General features: G+C 51.8%; 1 protein-coding gene across 1 annotated transcript; it reads left to right on the top strand.

Moving 5' to 3' along the window:
• The first annotated feature begins 3,756 nt into the window (after positions 1–3,756).
• CCDC124 (coiled-coil domain containing 124) lies at positions 3,757–13,082 on the top strand. The gene is made up of 5 exons (XM_037028843.1): positions 3,757–3,844; positions 9,425–9,594; positions 11,650–11,839; positions 12,324–12,438; positions 12,629–13,082. Exons 2-5 carry the CDS (start codon positions 9,436–9,438, stop codon positions 12,834–12,836), a joined length of 672 nt encoding a protein of 223 aa, XP_036884738.1. The 5' UTR covers positions 3,757–3,844; positions 9,425–9,435; the 3' UTR covers positions 12,837–13,082.

Genomic DNA, 13,082 nt, shown 5'->3' with positions numbered 1-13,082 from the left:
TTGGTCTAGTGTCCCTTGAGTATCTATTGCAAAGATACATTTGGCTAGCTCTATGGCAAAGCCAGTTGGAAGAGTCACAGTGATGTCCCCAGGGACTGGGATGGTGAGTTTTATTTTAAAAGAATGTTACTGGCCCTGGCTGGTGTAGCTCAGTGGATTGAGCTTGGGCCTGCAAACCAGACAATCGAGGTTCGATTCCCAGTCAGGGCACATGCCTGGGTTGCAGGCCAGTTCCCAGCAGGGGACACACCAGAGGCAACCATACATTGATATTTCTCTCCCTCTCTCCTTCCCTTCCCCTCTAAAGATAAATAAATAAAATCTTTTAAAAAATTAAAAAATAAAATAATGTTACTAAAGAGGGACCAGGCCTGAGGCCAGGGCCAGTAACATTCTTTTAAAATAAAAGAATAACATTCTTTTAAAATGTTACAGCTGTCTGGCTGTATTCCAGACAGCCCCAGGACTGTCTGGAATAGGCAAACCATTTGCTGCTAAGTGCCTTTGGTTAGGGAAGACAAAAACTTGTGCTTTATTAGCTGGCTATAAATTGCTCTAATTGTTTGGCCTAGTTTAATTATTTTGTCTGTTTCCCTTATTTTTCTTGTCAAGGAATTTCCCTAGCTTCTTCCTACGCTGCCTTGCGGCTATGCGGGAGCCAGCGCTGGCCAGGTACTTTTGGTGGGTCTGTGGGACTTCAAGGGCAGAACCCGTCCTCGTGAGAAGCAGTAACGTAGAAAAACACAGACTCAAATGGGAACAGACTATTGTTTACAGTAGCAGTTGTGAGCCAAACACAGGTCCCTTAAGAGAGATTTTCTGAATGGAGTTAAACAGCTCCTGCCAAGCAGGTGGGGTGTCTTTAAGGGAAACATGGTGGTTATTATGGCGAGGAGAACCCCAATGTTCATTCCCACTTTTGACAGGGTGGGCCTGCTGATAGGGTTGTAATGACACCAGCAGAAAGTCATTTGTTCACCTGAGATCCAGTTGACACAAGATGTTTGAGATTAAGTAACAGAAATGTACCTAGTCAGAGGGCCTATAATCAGAAATCTACTGTATAAGTTTTTACTCTATTATCCTGTAACATAATTCCATAAACTTGGTGCCTTAAAACAACAGAGACTTAGTTTGACTTCCCTGTGTCAGCAGGGATTAAGATGTCAGTAGGTTGGTTCATTCTGGTTGTTGGAAGAATCAGCTTCAGGGTGGGAGGAAGGTCTCTGCCTCCTCCGCCACTGTCACAGCCAGCAGTGGTGGGCTTCTCATATTCCTCATGTCTCTCTGCTTTTTCTTCAAGATTTTAATTTATTTTTAGACAGAGGGGTAAGGAAAGAGAGGGAGAGAAACATCAGTGTGTGGTCGCCTCCTGCGCCCCCCCCCAACTTTTGCACATGCTGTTCCTCTGCCCTGAGCACCCTTATCGCCCTTTCTTTACCTCCCTCTTCTCCTCCAAGAAAACCTCTTTGATTACCAAGCTTTCACCCGCTCTCAACATGGGCCACATCATCTGGTCGTGGGTGGGATCATAATTTTTTATTTGACTTACTGTGAGCCCCAGGAGACCATGGATCCTGTCTTATTTGCCACTTTGTTTCTAGCACAGGTGTGCAGCAGACCCTCAGTGCTTACTTGAGAATGTGAGCAACTAAGAGCTGTAGAGCGTCAGACCAACAGAAGTCAAGAGTCCTCAGGACTGGGTGCCGTGCCCACAGCAGAGGTGCCTGGGAGGAGGCAGAAGTCACCTTGCAGGAGATGTAGCTTGTTCCAGAATCATTCCCTTGACCTACAGCCTTCAGTTATGTCAGTATTAAGTAACAGGCTCCCAGCCCCCAGGAAAAAGTGACAAGCCTTTAAAACATTTTTATTTTTTCAACCTGTGTAGGGAACTGCTTCTCCAGATGTGGAAATGTAGCTCAGCAGCCACGTGGAAAACCAGTGGGAGGGGGTGTCGGCACGCAGGACCACACCTGTGAAGAAGTTCTCCCGTGGGAAATCAGGCCTGCATTATACCTAGGCTGCTTTGTGACTTGCTCTTGCTAAAACTCTCTCACCCTGAGTTCAGGCAGAAAACGCTTGCTGCATGTCTTTAAAGTAACTTCCTGAAGTCTGTGCTAATTCTCCCAAGGATTGAAGTGTAACCAGACCTGTTACTCTTATCCTTCCCTTGCATTTGCAACATTTTTTCCTTGTTAATCTGTAAGAAGTAATCAGTAACATCCCTTCCAGTTGCTATCTGTAAAAAGTAATTACCTAAAGCAAACCTAAGCATAATGAATGAAAACTTTCTTTGACGTATGCTATTAGAAAGCCAGTAAAAGCTTGTCAAGGCAAGGGTCGGCGTGCTCTCCCCTTGAGAGAGTAGCCGTGCCGGCCCTTTTCCTCCCCACGACTCGGGGCAGTCCGTGTGAATTTGTCTCCTCTCATCCATAACGCCATGGACACTGCAAGCCTGTGCCCGAGTCAAACCTGACTCTTGTCCAGTGGAAGGTTAACTAGGTATTGTCTTTGGCATCTCCATACCTCCTTCCACCCCCAATAGTGAACAACAATAAATGTTTCTTGGTGACAAACACCATTCCAGGTGCACAAGCTCCATTCTGCAGACATCACAGCCATGGGAAAGACAAAAACAAACATGTCACCAAATGGATAAAGCAAGTTGATGTTATGATGGAAATAAAAAAGAGTGCTGGGGTGGAACACCAACTCCTGGGGCGGGGTGGGGGGGCAGTTAGGAAGGTCTTTCTCAGGAAGGGATATTTGGGAGTGTAAGAAGTGAAGGAGCTGGCCAGGGGAAATGCCAGGGGGCAAGGAAGGGGGTGCAGAGGGAACAGCACGGGTGAATTCTCTGAGGCAGGGCAATGCTTGGCAGTTTGGAGAGAAAGGAGGCTGGTGTGGCTGGAGCTAAAGGAAAATGGGGAAGAGGAGGGAGAAGAGGTAGGGAGGTGGGAGGAGCAGGATAGTAGGTACTCAAGTGAGGCTTTAAGAGCAAGGGAGGTCCATGGTTCCACGATCTGATTTGGGTCCTAGCAGTGTCACTGGGAATTAGACTGTATGGTAAAGTTAGACTCTTGCGTACTGCCCCTCAAATTCACACCCGACTTTTCCCCACAGCCAGGCCCAGTGTTACCAACCATCCTCGGACCCCTAGGACAAATGACCCCTAAACCTGTTTAATAGAATAATAAAATAAGTAACATTACAAGGAGGTAGGGGAGGAGAGAAATCCGGGAAGAGGGGCCCGCAGGAATTTGAGTTATATTTTAGCCAAATTCAATTCCTGGCCTCTCTGAGCCTCAGTTTCCCCAACTGGACCGCGAGGTGTTTATTTTTCTGCTCCTTCCCTCCCCAGCTTCACAAACAGGAGGCAGAGAATGTGGGCCAGTATAACGCTGAGAAAGGGCAAATTGATGCCAAAGGGCCCAACAGAACTCCTCCGAGAGTCCTGGACCTACTGGCTGCGCATGAACCGTGGGTTCTGGCGCGCCCTGGCGGCCAGGCAACTCCCAGCTGCCACCGACGGACCACGTGGGAAGATCTTTACTCCAGCCAGTGGCCATATTGGTAAAGGCAAGGTTCTGGATTGTCTGTACCTGCCGCTCTTGGCTCGCAAATATCTAAAGTGAGTACCGAGGATGACATTTTATAAAATATACGCTTCCTGAAGGAAAAAAATAAATGGATGATGACCTTGACTTGGGGCAACCGGGCCAGCATTTTCTTTACCGAGATGGCTACAGCGCGGGGACGTAATCAGCGCGCGCTGCTCGGAGCTCAGCCCACAAAGCCCGGGGGTGACGTCAAGAAAACGCGACCGGCAGGCGCTTGGGGGAAGGAGGTAGGAACGGCCGCGGCGCGGGCGGAGCCGGGGTTCGGGGGGGCGGGGTGCGGGTGGGCCCAGCGGGCGGCTCGGCCTGGGACCATTCCTTGGGAGGGCTGGAGGTGGGATGCTCGGAGACAGGGGAACTTCCGGCGCACAGTCTCGACGGCCCCGCGGGGGCTGTGCCCATTTCCTAGAGCGCGCGACTGAGACCCAGAGGGATACCCCCTTGTTCAAGAGCACCCAACCCTGGCCTTGCCTCTGAGCGGCCTCCAGGCTTGGGGATGACAGAGCTTTCACGGGCGCCCCCGGCTTCTTGCAGTGGGATCAGGGCTGGAAAGAGGGACGATGGGCGCGGCGGGGGGGGGGGGGGGGGGGGGCGGGGGGGGCAGAAAGAAGAGCGGGAGGCCTTCTTGGAGGAGGAGGCGTTGAGTTTCGTCTATTTTCTCTTACTTTCGCATTCAAGCAACCATATGGGTCTCGATTCCTACCAAAGTGTACCCCCCTGGGCCACTTCTCAGACACTGCTTGAGCTCCCTGCTTCTGTCTCACTCCCACCACTGAGTTCACTTCCTCACCAACCCCAGAGGGTTCACATCCTCAGATCTGCCCCTCCAGGCTCTAACACCCTCTGCACGCTCTCCATCACCCGAAGTACAAATCCCTTTCTCCAGCCTGCCTCCCCCACACTCTTGAGGGGCTCAGGTTTTCCCTCTCCTGTAGAGGGGATGTTTCATCCAGGAAGTCCTTTGACCCGGCCCTCCGCCTTCTCACACCGTCGGAAGACCCCTCCAAGCTTCCCCAGCACCCCGCAATTTCCTATCACAGCTCTGATCTCGAGTTGTCATTCACTGTTTATTCTCTAGACAGTCTGGGAGTCCCATGTGGGCAGGAAGCCCATGGGCCCCACCTCCTTCTCCAGCCTCCCACTTGTATCCCGTGCTGGGTGCATGTTTACAGAAGGATGTAGTGAGGGACTGTTTACCAGAGAAGAGAAGCTGTCTGTGTTACTCTGCTTCAGCTGCTATGACAAAATACCAAAGACTGGGCAGCTTAGACAAGAGACATTTGCTCACAGTTCTGGAGACGGAAAGTCTAAGATAAGGTGCCAGTCAGCTAGGTTCCTGGTGCAGGTTCTTCCTGACTTGCAGATGGCCACTTTCTCATTATGTCCTCACATGGTGGAGAGAGCAAGCTCTGGTGTCTTTTGATCTTATAGGGGCACCACTCTGTGACCTCATTTAATCTCTTTTTAAGATTATTTATTTATTTTTAGAGAAGGGGAAGGGAAGGAGAAAGAGGGAGAGAAACATCAGTGTGTGGCTGCCTGTAGTGCATCCCCTACTGGGGACCTGGCCCACAACCCAGCCATGTGCTCTGACTGGGAATCAAACCAATGACCCTTTGGTTCCCAGGCTGGTGCTCTATCCACTGAGCCACACCAGCCACCGCATGACCTCATTTAATCTTATCACCTCCTCAATGGTCCTGTCTCCAAATACAGTCACACTCAGGGTCAGGGCTTCAATGCCAGAATTTTGGAGGGACACAAACATTTAGTCCTAGGTTCCCAGCCTGAAGAGCGGGTCAAAAAAGCTTTGTCAGGCCTTGGGTTGGAAATGGGGATTGTGGGGATGGGCCATAAGAGGAGAAGATGCTGGGGCAGAATCCCTGTGCATGGGCAGGGTTTTTACCAGAGGAGGGGACCAGGGAGAATGTATCAGATGAGGGCAGAGCAAGAGCAGAAGATCAGGAGCTGGAGCGGGAGGTGAGTGAAAGAACAGTGAGAAGCTGAGTTTGGACACAACAGCATGAAGTAAATACTGGGAGAACCCTGGAAGTCAACACTCGTTCATTCATTTGTTCCAAATATTTATTGAGCAAATGAATGAGGGCATTGAGACTCAACAGTCACCAAAGCTGTCCCAGTACTGCGCCTATTAGCCCCGAGACTAGTGAGGAGGAGGGACATTTGCCAGTCATATAAATGAACATAAAGCAACCCAGACAAGGGCCTCCAGTTTGTGGTCTGAGAGTCAGGGGTATCTCAGGAAAGCCTTCTTGGAGGCAGCAACATGTGAGTTGGGTTCTGAAATTTAAAAGGAGTTAACTGGGTAAAAAGAAGAGCAATGAACAGCCAGGTGGAGAGCACAGCAAGTGCAAAGGCCCTGAGGCAGGAACCTGCTTGGTATGTGTGAAAGAGCAAGGAGACTGGTGTGGCTGTTGCTGAATGAGTGAGGAGAAAATGGAGGGGAGTAGGGATGAGAAATAGTTTCATCTGTACCTCGGACAGTGACCCCCACTTTTGGTGCTCTCCTAGGGAATCTGGGAGGGGGCTTCTATTGTGGATGCTTAGTAACAAATGCTGAATTTAGTGTGGTGGGGGAGACAAAAGTCATCTCATCTCAAATAAGGAAACTGGCTTGAAGGGAGCGCATGAGCTATGGTCACGGAGCCAGGACTCAATCCCAAGTCTCCTGGGTCTACTGATCCCCAGTCTGTCCTGTTCTTCCTAATGGGTGTACTTCCCAGTCTCAGCCTGGAGGGACCACCCTTGTGTTTCATGGGAGGGGCCCCAGTAGCCTCGGAGTCCTGATCTGCATTGCTGTTCCCTGAGGGGTCAGTCAGGACCCTGGTGGGCAGCAGTGGTTAGAAATACAGTGTTGGGACCAAGGGACTGGGCCTGGATTAGAACCTGGGCCCCTCTACTAACCCCTCCTGTGTGGCCCTGAGCCTGTCACATAACCTCTCTAAGCCTCAGATTTTTTATCTATAAAATGGGGATCTGGCCAGGTACTTCAGCTTCCCCACCTTAGAATGGGGATAAGGACAGTCCCCACATTTACGGTATGGGGTGTTCACTGACTTGGTCCATATAAAGTGCTTAGTGGAGGGCCGGGCACAGGGAAGGTGGCGCCTGCCATTGGGGTGCATTATTTCCCTAGGGCCCAGCACAGGACACACACAGACCAGGTGCCCTCTGGATGGCAGCTTCATGATTGTTACAGCGTCTCCCAGTCGTGTGATGGCTGGGTCATTGATTGTAGTTCATGACAGCTTTTTACCCAGGGTGTGAGGCCTCAAAGGTGAAAGAGTGGGAGGGGTCACATACAGACTGGCCTGCAGGGCCCACAGCAGCATGACTCATAAGAGCTAAAAAGTGGAGACACCCCAGATGTCCATCGGTGGGTAGATAAATAAAAATGTGGTCCATCCACACAACGGATATTACTCAGCCATAAAAAGGAACGGAGCACTAAGACATGATACCATGCAGATAGACCTCAAAAATACCATCCAGACACAAAAGGCCACATGTATGATTCCACCTACATGAAATGTCCAGAACAGGCAAATCCACAGAGACAGAAAGCAGATTATTGGTTGCCAGGGGTAGGGGAGGGGAGGTTTGGGGTGATAGAAATGTTCTGAAACTAGGGATGATGGTTGGTTACACAACACTGAATGTGTGAAATGCCACTGAATTGTACATTTTCAGTGGTTCATTTTGTGTTACATGCATTTCACCTCAGTACATTTTTAAACTTTTTAAAAATATATTTTATTGATTATGCCATTACAGTTGTCCTATTCCCCCCTCATTCCCCTCCAACCTGCACACCCCTCCCCCACCATCCCCTTCCCTTTAGTTCATGTCCACATGTCTCAGGTTCTTTAGATTCTATATTTCCCATACTATTCTTGCCCTCCCCCCATCTATTTTCTACCTACTGTCTATGCTGCTTATTCTCTGTATCTTTTCCCGCCTTCTCCTCCTCCCACTCCCCTGTTGCTAACCCTCCATGTGATCTTCATTTCTATGGTTCTGCTCCTGATCTAGCTGTCCTCTTAGTTTGCTTTTGTTTTAGGTGTGGTTGTTAATAACTGTGAGTTTGCTGTCTTTTCACTGTTCCTATTTTTATCTTCTTTTTCTTAGATAAGTCCCTTTAGCATTTCATATAAGGGCTTGGTGATGATGAACTCCTTGAATTTTACCTTATCTGAGAAGCACTTTATCTGCCCTTCCATTCTAAATGAAAGCTTTGCTGGATAGAGCCATCTTGGTTGTAGGTCTTTGGATTTCGTGACTTGGAATACTTCTTTCCAGCCCCTTCTTGCCTGTAAGGTCTCTTTTGAGAAATCAGCTGACAGTCTGATGGGAACTCCTTTGTAGGTGACTGGCCCCTTGTCTCTTGCTGCTTCTAGAATTCTCTCCTTCATTTTTATCTTGCCTAATGTAATTATGATGTGCCTTGGTGTGTTCCTTCTTGGGTCCAACTTCTTTGGGACTCTCTGAGCTTCCTGGATTTCCTGGAAGTCTATTTCCTTTGCCAGACTGGGGAAGTTCTCCTTTATTATTTGTTCAAATAAGTGTTCCACTTGTGGCTGTTCCTCTTCCCCTGCTGGTACCCCTATAATTCGGATGTTGGAACATTTAAAGATGTCCTGAAGATTCCTAAGCCTCTCCTCATTTTTTTGAATCCTTGTTTCTTCATACTTTCTGTTTGGTCATTTTTTTCTTCCTTCTGGTCCACTCCCTTGATTTGAGTCCGTTTCCTTTCCATCACTATTGGTTTCCTGTGCATTTCCCTTCATTGCAATTACTTTAGCCTTTATATGTTCCTCTAATTTGTGGCTAAAATCAACCAGTTCTGTGAGCATCCTGATCACCAGTGCTTTGAACTGTGTATCTGATAGGTTGGCTATTTCTTGGTCGCTTAGAGTTATTGGCTCTGGGGCTTTGAGTTCTTCTTGAGCCATAGTGTTTTGGTCTGTTCACACCTGTTATGTATGAGGGGTAGAGCCTTAGATGTTCACCAGGGCGGGGTGACCCAGTTGCTGGGTTGTGATGCTGTATGTGGGGGCGGGGTCAAAGAGGGGCAATGGCTGTCCCTTCTGCTGTTTTCCTGCTGCTGGGGCCTGTGTGGTCCATCTCACTGCTCACTCCTTCGTCTGATTTATCTGCACGCAAATGTGTGACAGCGGTCAGACTGCTGCCTTGCCCCCTCACTGGGTCTGCCCATCGCAACCCCATGCCAGGGTCTGGCTGAATGGTTCGTTGTTGTCGGACTTCTGTATAGTTCAATTTTCTGTGTTTTGGTTGTGTTTTTGTTACTAAAAGTTTGTTGTCTTTAAGCTTGGTTGTGCCAGGAGGCACAGTGTTTCCACCTATGCCTCCATCTTGGCCAGAAAATCACCTCAGTACATTTTTAAAAAGAGAAATCACAAAGTCTGAGCCCTTTTTTTTCTTCTTTTTAAGATTTTATTTACTTATTTTTAGAGAAAGGAAGGAAGGGAGGGAGAAAGAAAGGGAGAGAAACACTGATGTGTGAGAGATACAGTTGGTTGCCTCTTGCACACCCCAGTCTGCGGACCTGGTCCACAACCTAGACATGTGTTCTGACCTGGAATCTAGCTGGCCACCCTTTGGTTCCCAGGCTAGCACTCAATCCACTGAGCCACGCCAGTCAGGGCCGAGTCCTTGTTTTACTGACAAGGCCACTGAGGCCCCAAAGGGGTCCTCGATGCCTAGGAGTGAGCCTGGGGGTCCTAGGGATGGATGTCTCCCACTCATTGTCCCCCGTCCTCCTCTCACAGCCTGCTGAGGGATGCCCAAGAAGTTCCAGGGTGAGAACACCAAGTCGGCAGCAGCCCGGGCACGGAGGGCTGAGGCCAAGGCAGCAGCTGATGCCCGGAAGCACAAGGAGCTGGAAGATGCCTACTGGAAGGATGAGGACAAACACGTCATGAGGAAGGAGCAGCGCAAGGTGGGGGGCCCTGGGCCGCTGTGCCTGTGAGTGAGGCATGCTATGTCAGTGGAAGGTGGCTGGAGGACTCAGGGGCTCTGGCCTGAAGGGCAAGGAGGCACTAGACCTGGAGCAAGGGCAGGGAGGGAGGCAGTGACAATGGCTCATACAAAGGCCCTGGGGTGGCCAGGACCTGGCACATTTGGGGAACAGCAAGGCAGATACTGCCCCTTCCATGGGCTCATTCCTCTCCATGTGACACCAGGATCGGGTTATACTCGAAGTTCTCACCTGGGGGTGGTTCTGCACCCAGGGACATTTGGCAACGTCAGGACACATTTTTAGCTGTCACAACTGGTTAGAGGGTATTCCTGGTGTCTGGCGGGTCTAGGTCAGGCATGCTGCTCATCACCCCGCAGTGCTCAAGATGAGCCCCCAGCAAAGAATGAGCCAGCTCAGACATCAGCAGTACCAAGGCTAGGAAATGCTGGGATATGTCTCCATTTCTGACCTGCTGGCCTGGGGCCTGCAGGATGTCCCAAGAATTTCTAAAACAATGGGTGCTTAATTGCTGTGGAGGAATGTTTGAGGGCTGGTGCTGGCATGTTCCGCCCAGTAGGTGGTGCCAGAGATATGCAGCAGAGGCTCCAGGTTCCTGAACTGGTAAGACCTGCCCTTAGCCCTGGGGGATGCGCTGGTGACTAGAGGCCAAGAATGGGGTTTCCTCTGTTGGAAAACTGACAAACACTGTGAAAAGTAGCAGTGGACGTGAGCATCCCTGCATGCCCAGATCATGGTTGCCTGGGCCCTTGTGAGCTTTCCCACCGTCTTTCTGTGCAGGACTGGATCCTGTCTTGTCGGTGGAGGGTGAATGTCACGGGTTCCCTCCCCATCCCCTTGCTGCATTGTGTTCATGGAGGTCTTTAGACTTCCTTTTTGATTGTCAACATTTTGATAACATAGCAAAGTTGAAAACCCAAAAGGAAAATCAGTGTCTGCTAAAGATCCATTATTCAGACGGAAAAGCCAGGGACCTGCTGAGAGTCCGGGCCCTGAGAGTCTGCCCCAGACCTTCATTTTGGGCCTTGGGGTCATCCCCATCCTCCAGACGAGGAAACTCAGGCTCAGACCACAGTGGCCCTACCTGGGGTGCCTGAGCACAGAAGTGGGGACCCAGAAGCTATCCTGGAATACCCTTGACCTTTAAACCTGCCCACACACACTTTCGTGCCATACAGGCAGGATGGAAGCTCAGTGGGTGTCCTCAGGCACATGGGCCCCTCTCCTGGGAAAGTCACAGGAGTGTCACAGTCCTGGAAGCATGGGAGGCAGGAGAGTCACAGGCACTGGATAGGCAAGCAGGGGTGCATGCGGTGCAGAGCCCAGCCAACAGCCCCATTACACTACAAGTGAGAGAGAGCCTTGCTCTGTCCCCTGGAATTGTGGAGGGGCAGTGTCTAAGGACAAGTCCCCTAGGCCAGATGTCCCCTCATCCCACTGGCATCTGGGTTTCCCTGGGGAATCAAGGTGGGGTGAGTCCCAGCCCGTGATGCTGGACTGGGGACAGTGCCTCCTCCAAGGTCTCCTGGAGGGCCAAGGTCAAAAGGAGGGTCAGGAGACTCCTGCCCTAGTGGGCAAATGGATCCAAACCCTCTGCACTCCTGACACCTTTGAAATCCAACATAAACTCCTCCCCATGCCCTTGAGGCTCCTGAGCTGTTTCCCCACCCTTTCTCCCTCCACGCTTCCTGTCCCCACTTCGGTCCCATCAGTCTCTGAGCTTCCCCACTTCCAGTCCCAGAGTCTATATACCTGTGATTCTCACTACTCTCCTGTCCCCCAGCACTTCTCTGGCCCAGGGGGGCACTTTTTCTTTCCAGAGCCACCCACCTGCCTGGGTTGGCCAACGTTCCCCATTGTTCCCATCCTGTGGGTTGGCCCTCGGGCTCCCAGCAGTGTCCTCTGCACTCAGCACGAATCTGGCACTCAGCAGGGCCTCAGTCCACATTTGCTGAGATGAAAACTTGGACCCCATGGCTGTAGGGTGGGCCACCCCTGATTGACCCATCCCCCCAGGAGGAGAAGGAGAAGCGGCGCTTGGAGCAGCTGGAGCGCAAAAAGGAGACCCAGCGCCTGCTGGAGGAGGAGGACTCGAAGCTCAAGAGCAGCAAGGCCCCCCGGGTGGCCGTGCCCAGCAAAGTCACCCGTGCCCAGATTGAGGAGACGCTCCGGCGAGACCATCAGCACAAGGAAGCCCCAGAGCCAGGTGGGGCAGTGCCCCTTTGAGCTGCCCTCTTACCCACTAACGAACAGGCAGAGGACCACTTCCAGTTTGAGTCTAGACCCTCCTCTCACGCCCAGAGATGCTGCCTGGGCTTTGCCTGGTAAAGGGTGGGTGGGTGGGCGGTGGCCTAGTAGAGTCAGCAGAGGCACACAGTGGTATACTTGGCTCTGCATCTGATCTCAGCTTGTGTCTCCCTCGCCCCCCTCCTCTCCTGGAATGCCTGGGCAGTACCCAAGTCGAGGAGACAGCAGCCCCAACTCGAGTCTTCCCTGCGTGCCCAGCCCCAGGGAAGTTAGGAAGGCAGTGAGCTGGGCGCCCTGAGGGTAGGACCGACCTGTAGGTCAGTCCCGCCAAGGCTTCCCAGCTTGAGTTGCGTTTTATGCCATCATTCTTCTCTCACTTGTTCCTCCACTGTGTCTGTGTATGTGCGTATGTCTCTGTCACCCGACTGGTTACCCATCCCCAGCCGAGAAAGCCAAGAGCCACCTGGAGGTGCCGCTGGAGGAAAACGTGAACCGCCGCATACTGGAGGAGGGCACCGTAGAGGCGCGCACCATTGAGGACGCCATTGCTGTGCTCAGGTAGTGGGATGGGCCTGAACTTTACGGGCGGTGCTTGGACTTCAGGGAGGGGCTTGAGCCTCTGGGGTGGGGCCTGGACCTTGGCAGCGTTGCGGGGTACGTGGAGGTGGGGCTTGAGCCTCTGGGGCCAGACCTGAGCTTCAAGGGGCGGGGCCACGCTCCAGACACCCTGAAGTCCAGTGTTCTGCAGTGTCGGGGAGGAGGCTGCAGACAGGCATCCGGAGCGTCGCATGCGGGCTGCGTTCACCGCCTTTGAGGAGGAGAACCTGCCTCGGCTCAAGCAAGAGAACCCCAATATGCGGCTGTCGCAGCTGAAGCAGCTGCTCAAGAAGGAGTGGCTGCGCTCACCTGACAACCCCATGAACCAGCGGTCCGTGCCCTTCAACAACCCCAAGTGAGCCCCAAACTGGGGGAGCCGCCCCAGGAGTCGGGGGAGTCACCCACCGGTGGTCAGGGTTGTGAGCCCGCATTCCCTCTCACCCATCAGCTCCCAGGGTTACAGAGGGGTCCAAGCCAGCACATGTCCTGGAGGCTAATTGGCATCATCAGCCATGCCTTCCACCAGGGTCCCCTGCTCTGAGTGACACATCCCTCCAGTGTGCATTCCCTGGCTGCGTGCCCAATAAAGGTGGTCATGAGGCAGA

Source organism: Sturnira hondurensis, unplaced genomic scaffold (genome assembly GCF_014824575.4).
Source record: "Sturnira hondurensis isolate 20B ecotype Veracruz unplaced genomic scaffold, ASM1482457v3 Scaffold0020119, whole genome shotgun sequence".
Lineage (NCBI taxonomy): Eukaryota > Metazoa > Chordata > Mammalia > Chiroptera > Phyllostomidae > Sturnira > Sturnira hondurensis.
Note: the sequence above shows the minus strand (reverse complement) of the source record. Positions and strands in the feature narration are given on the sequence as shown.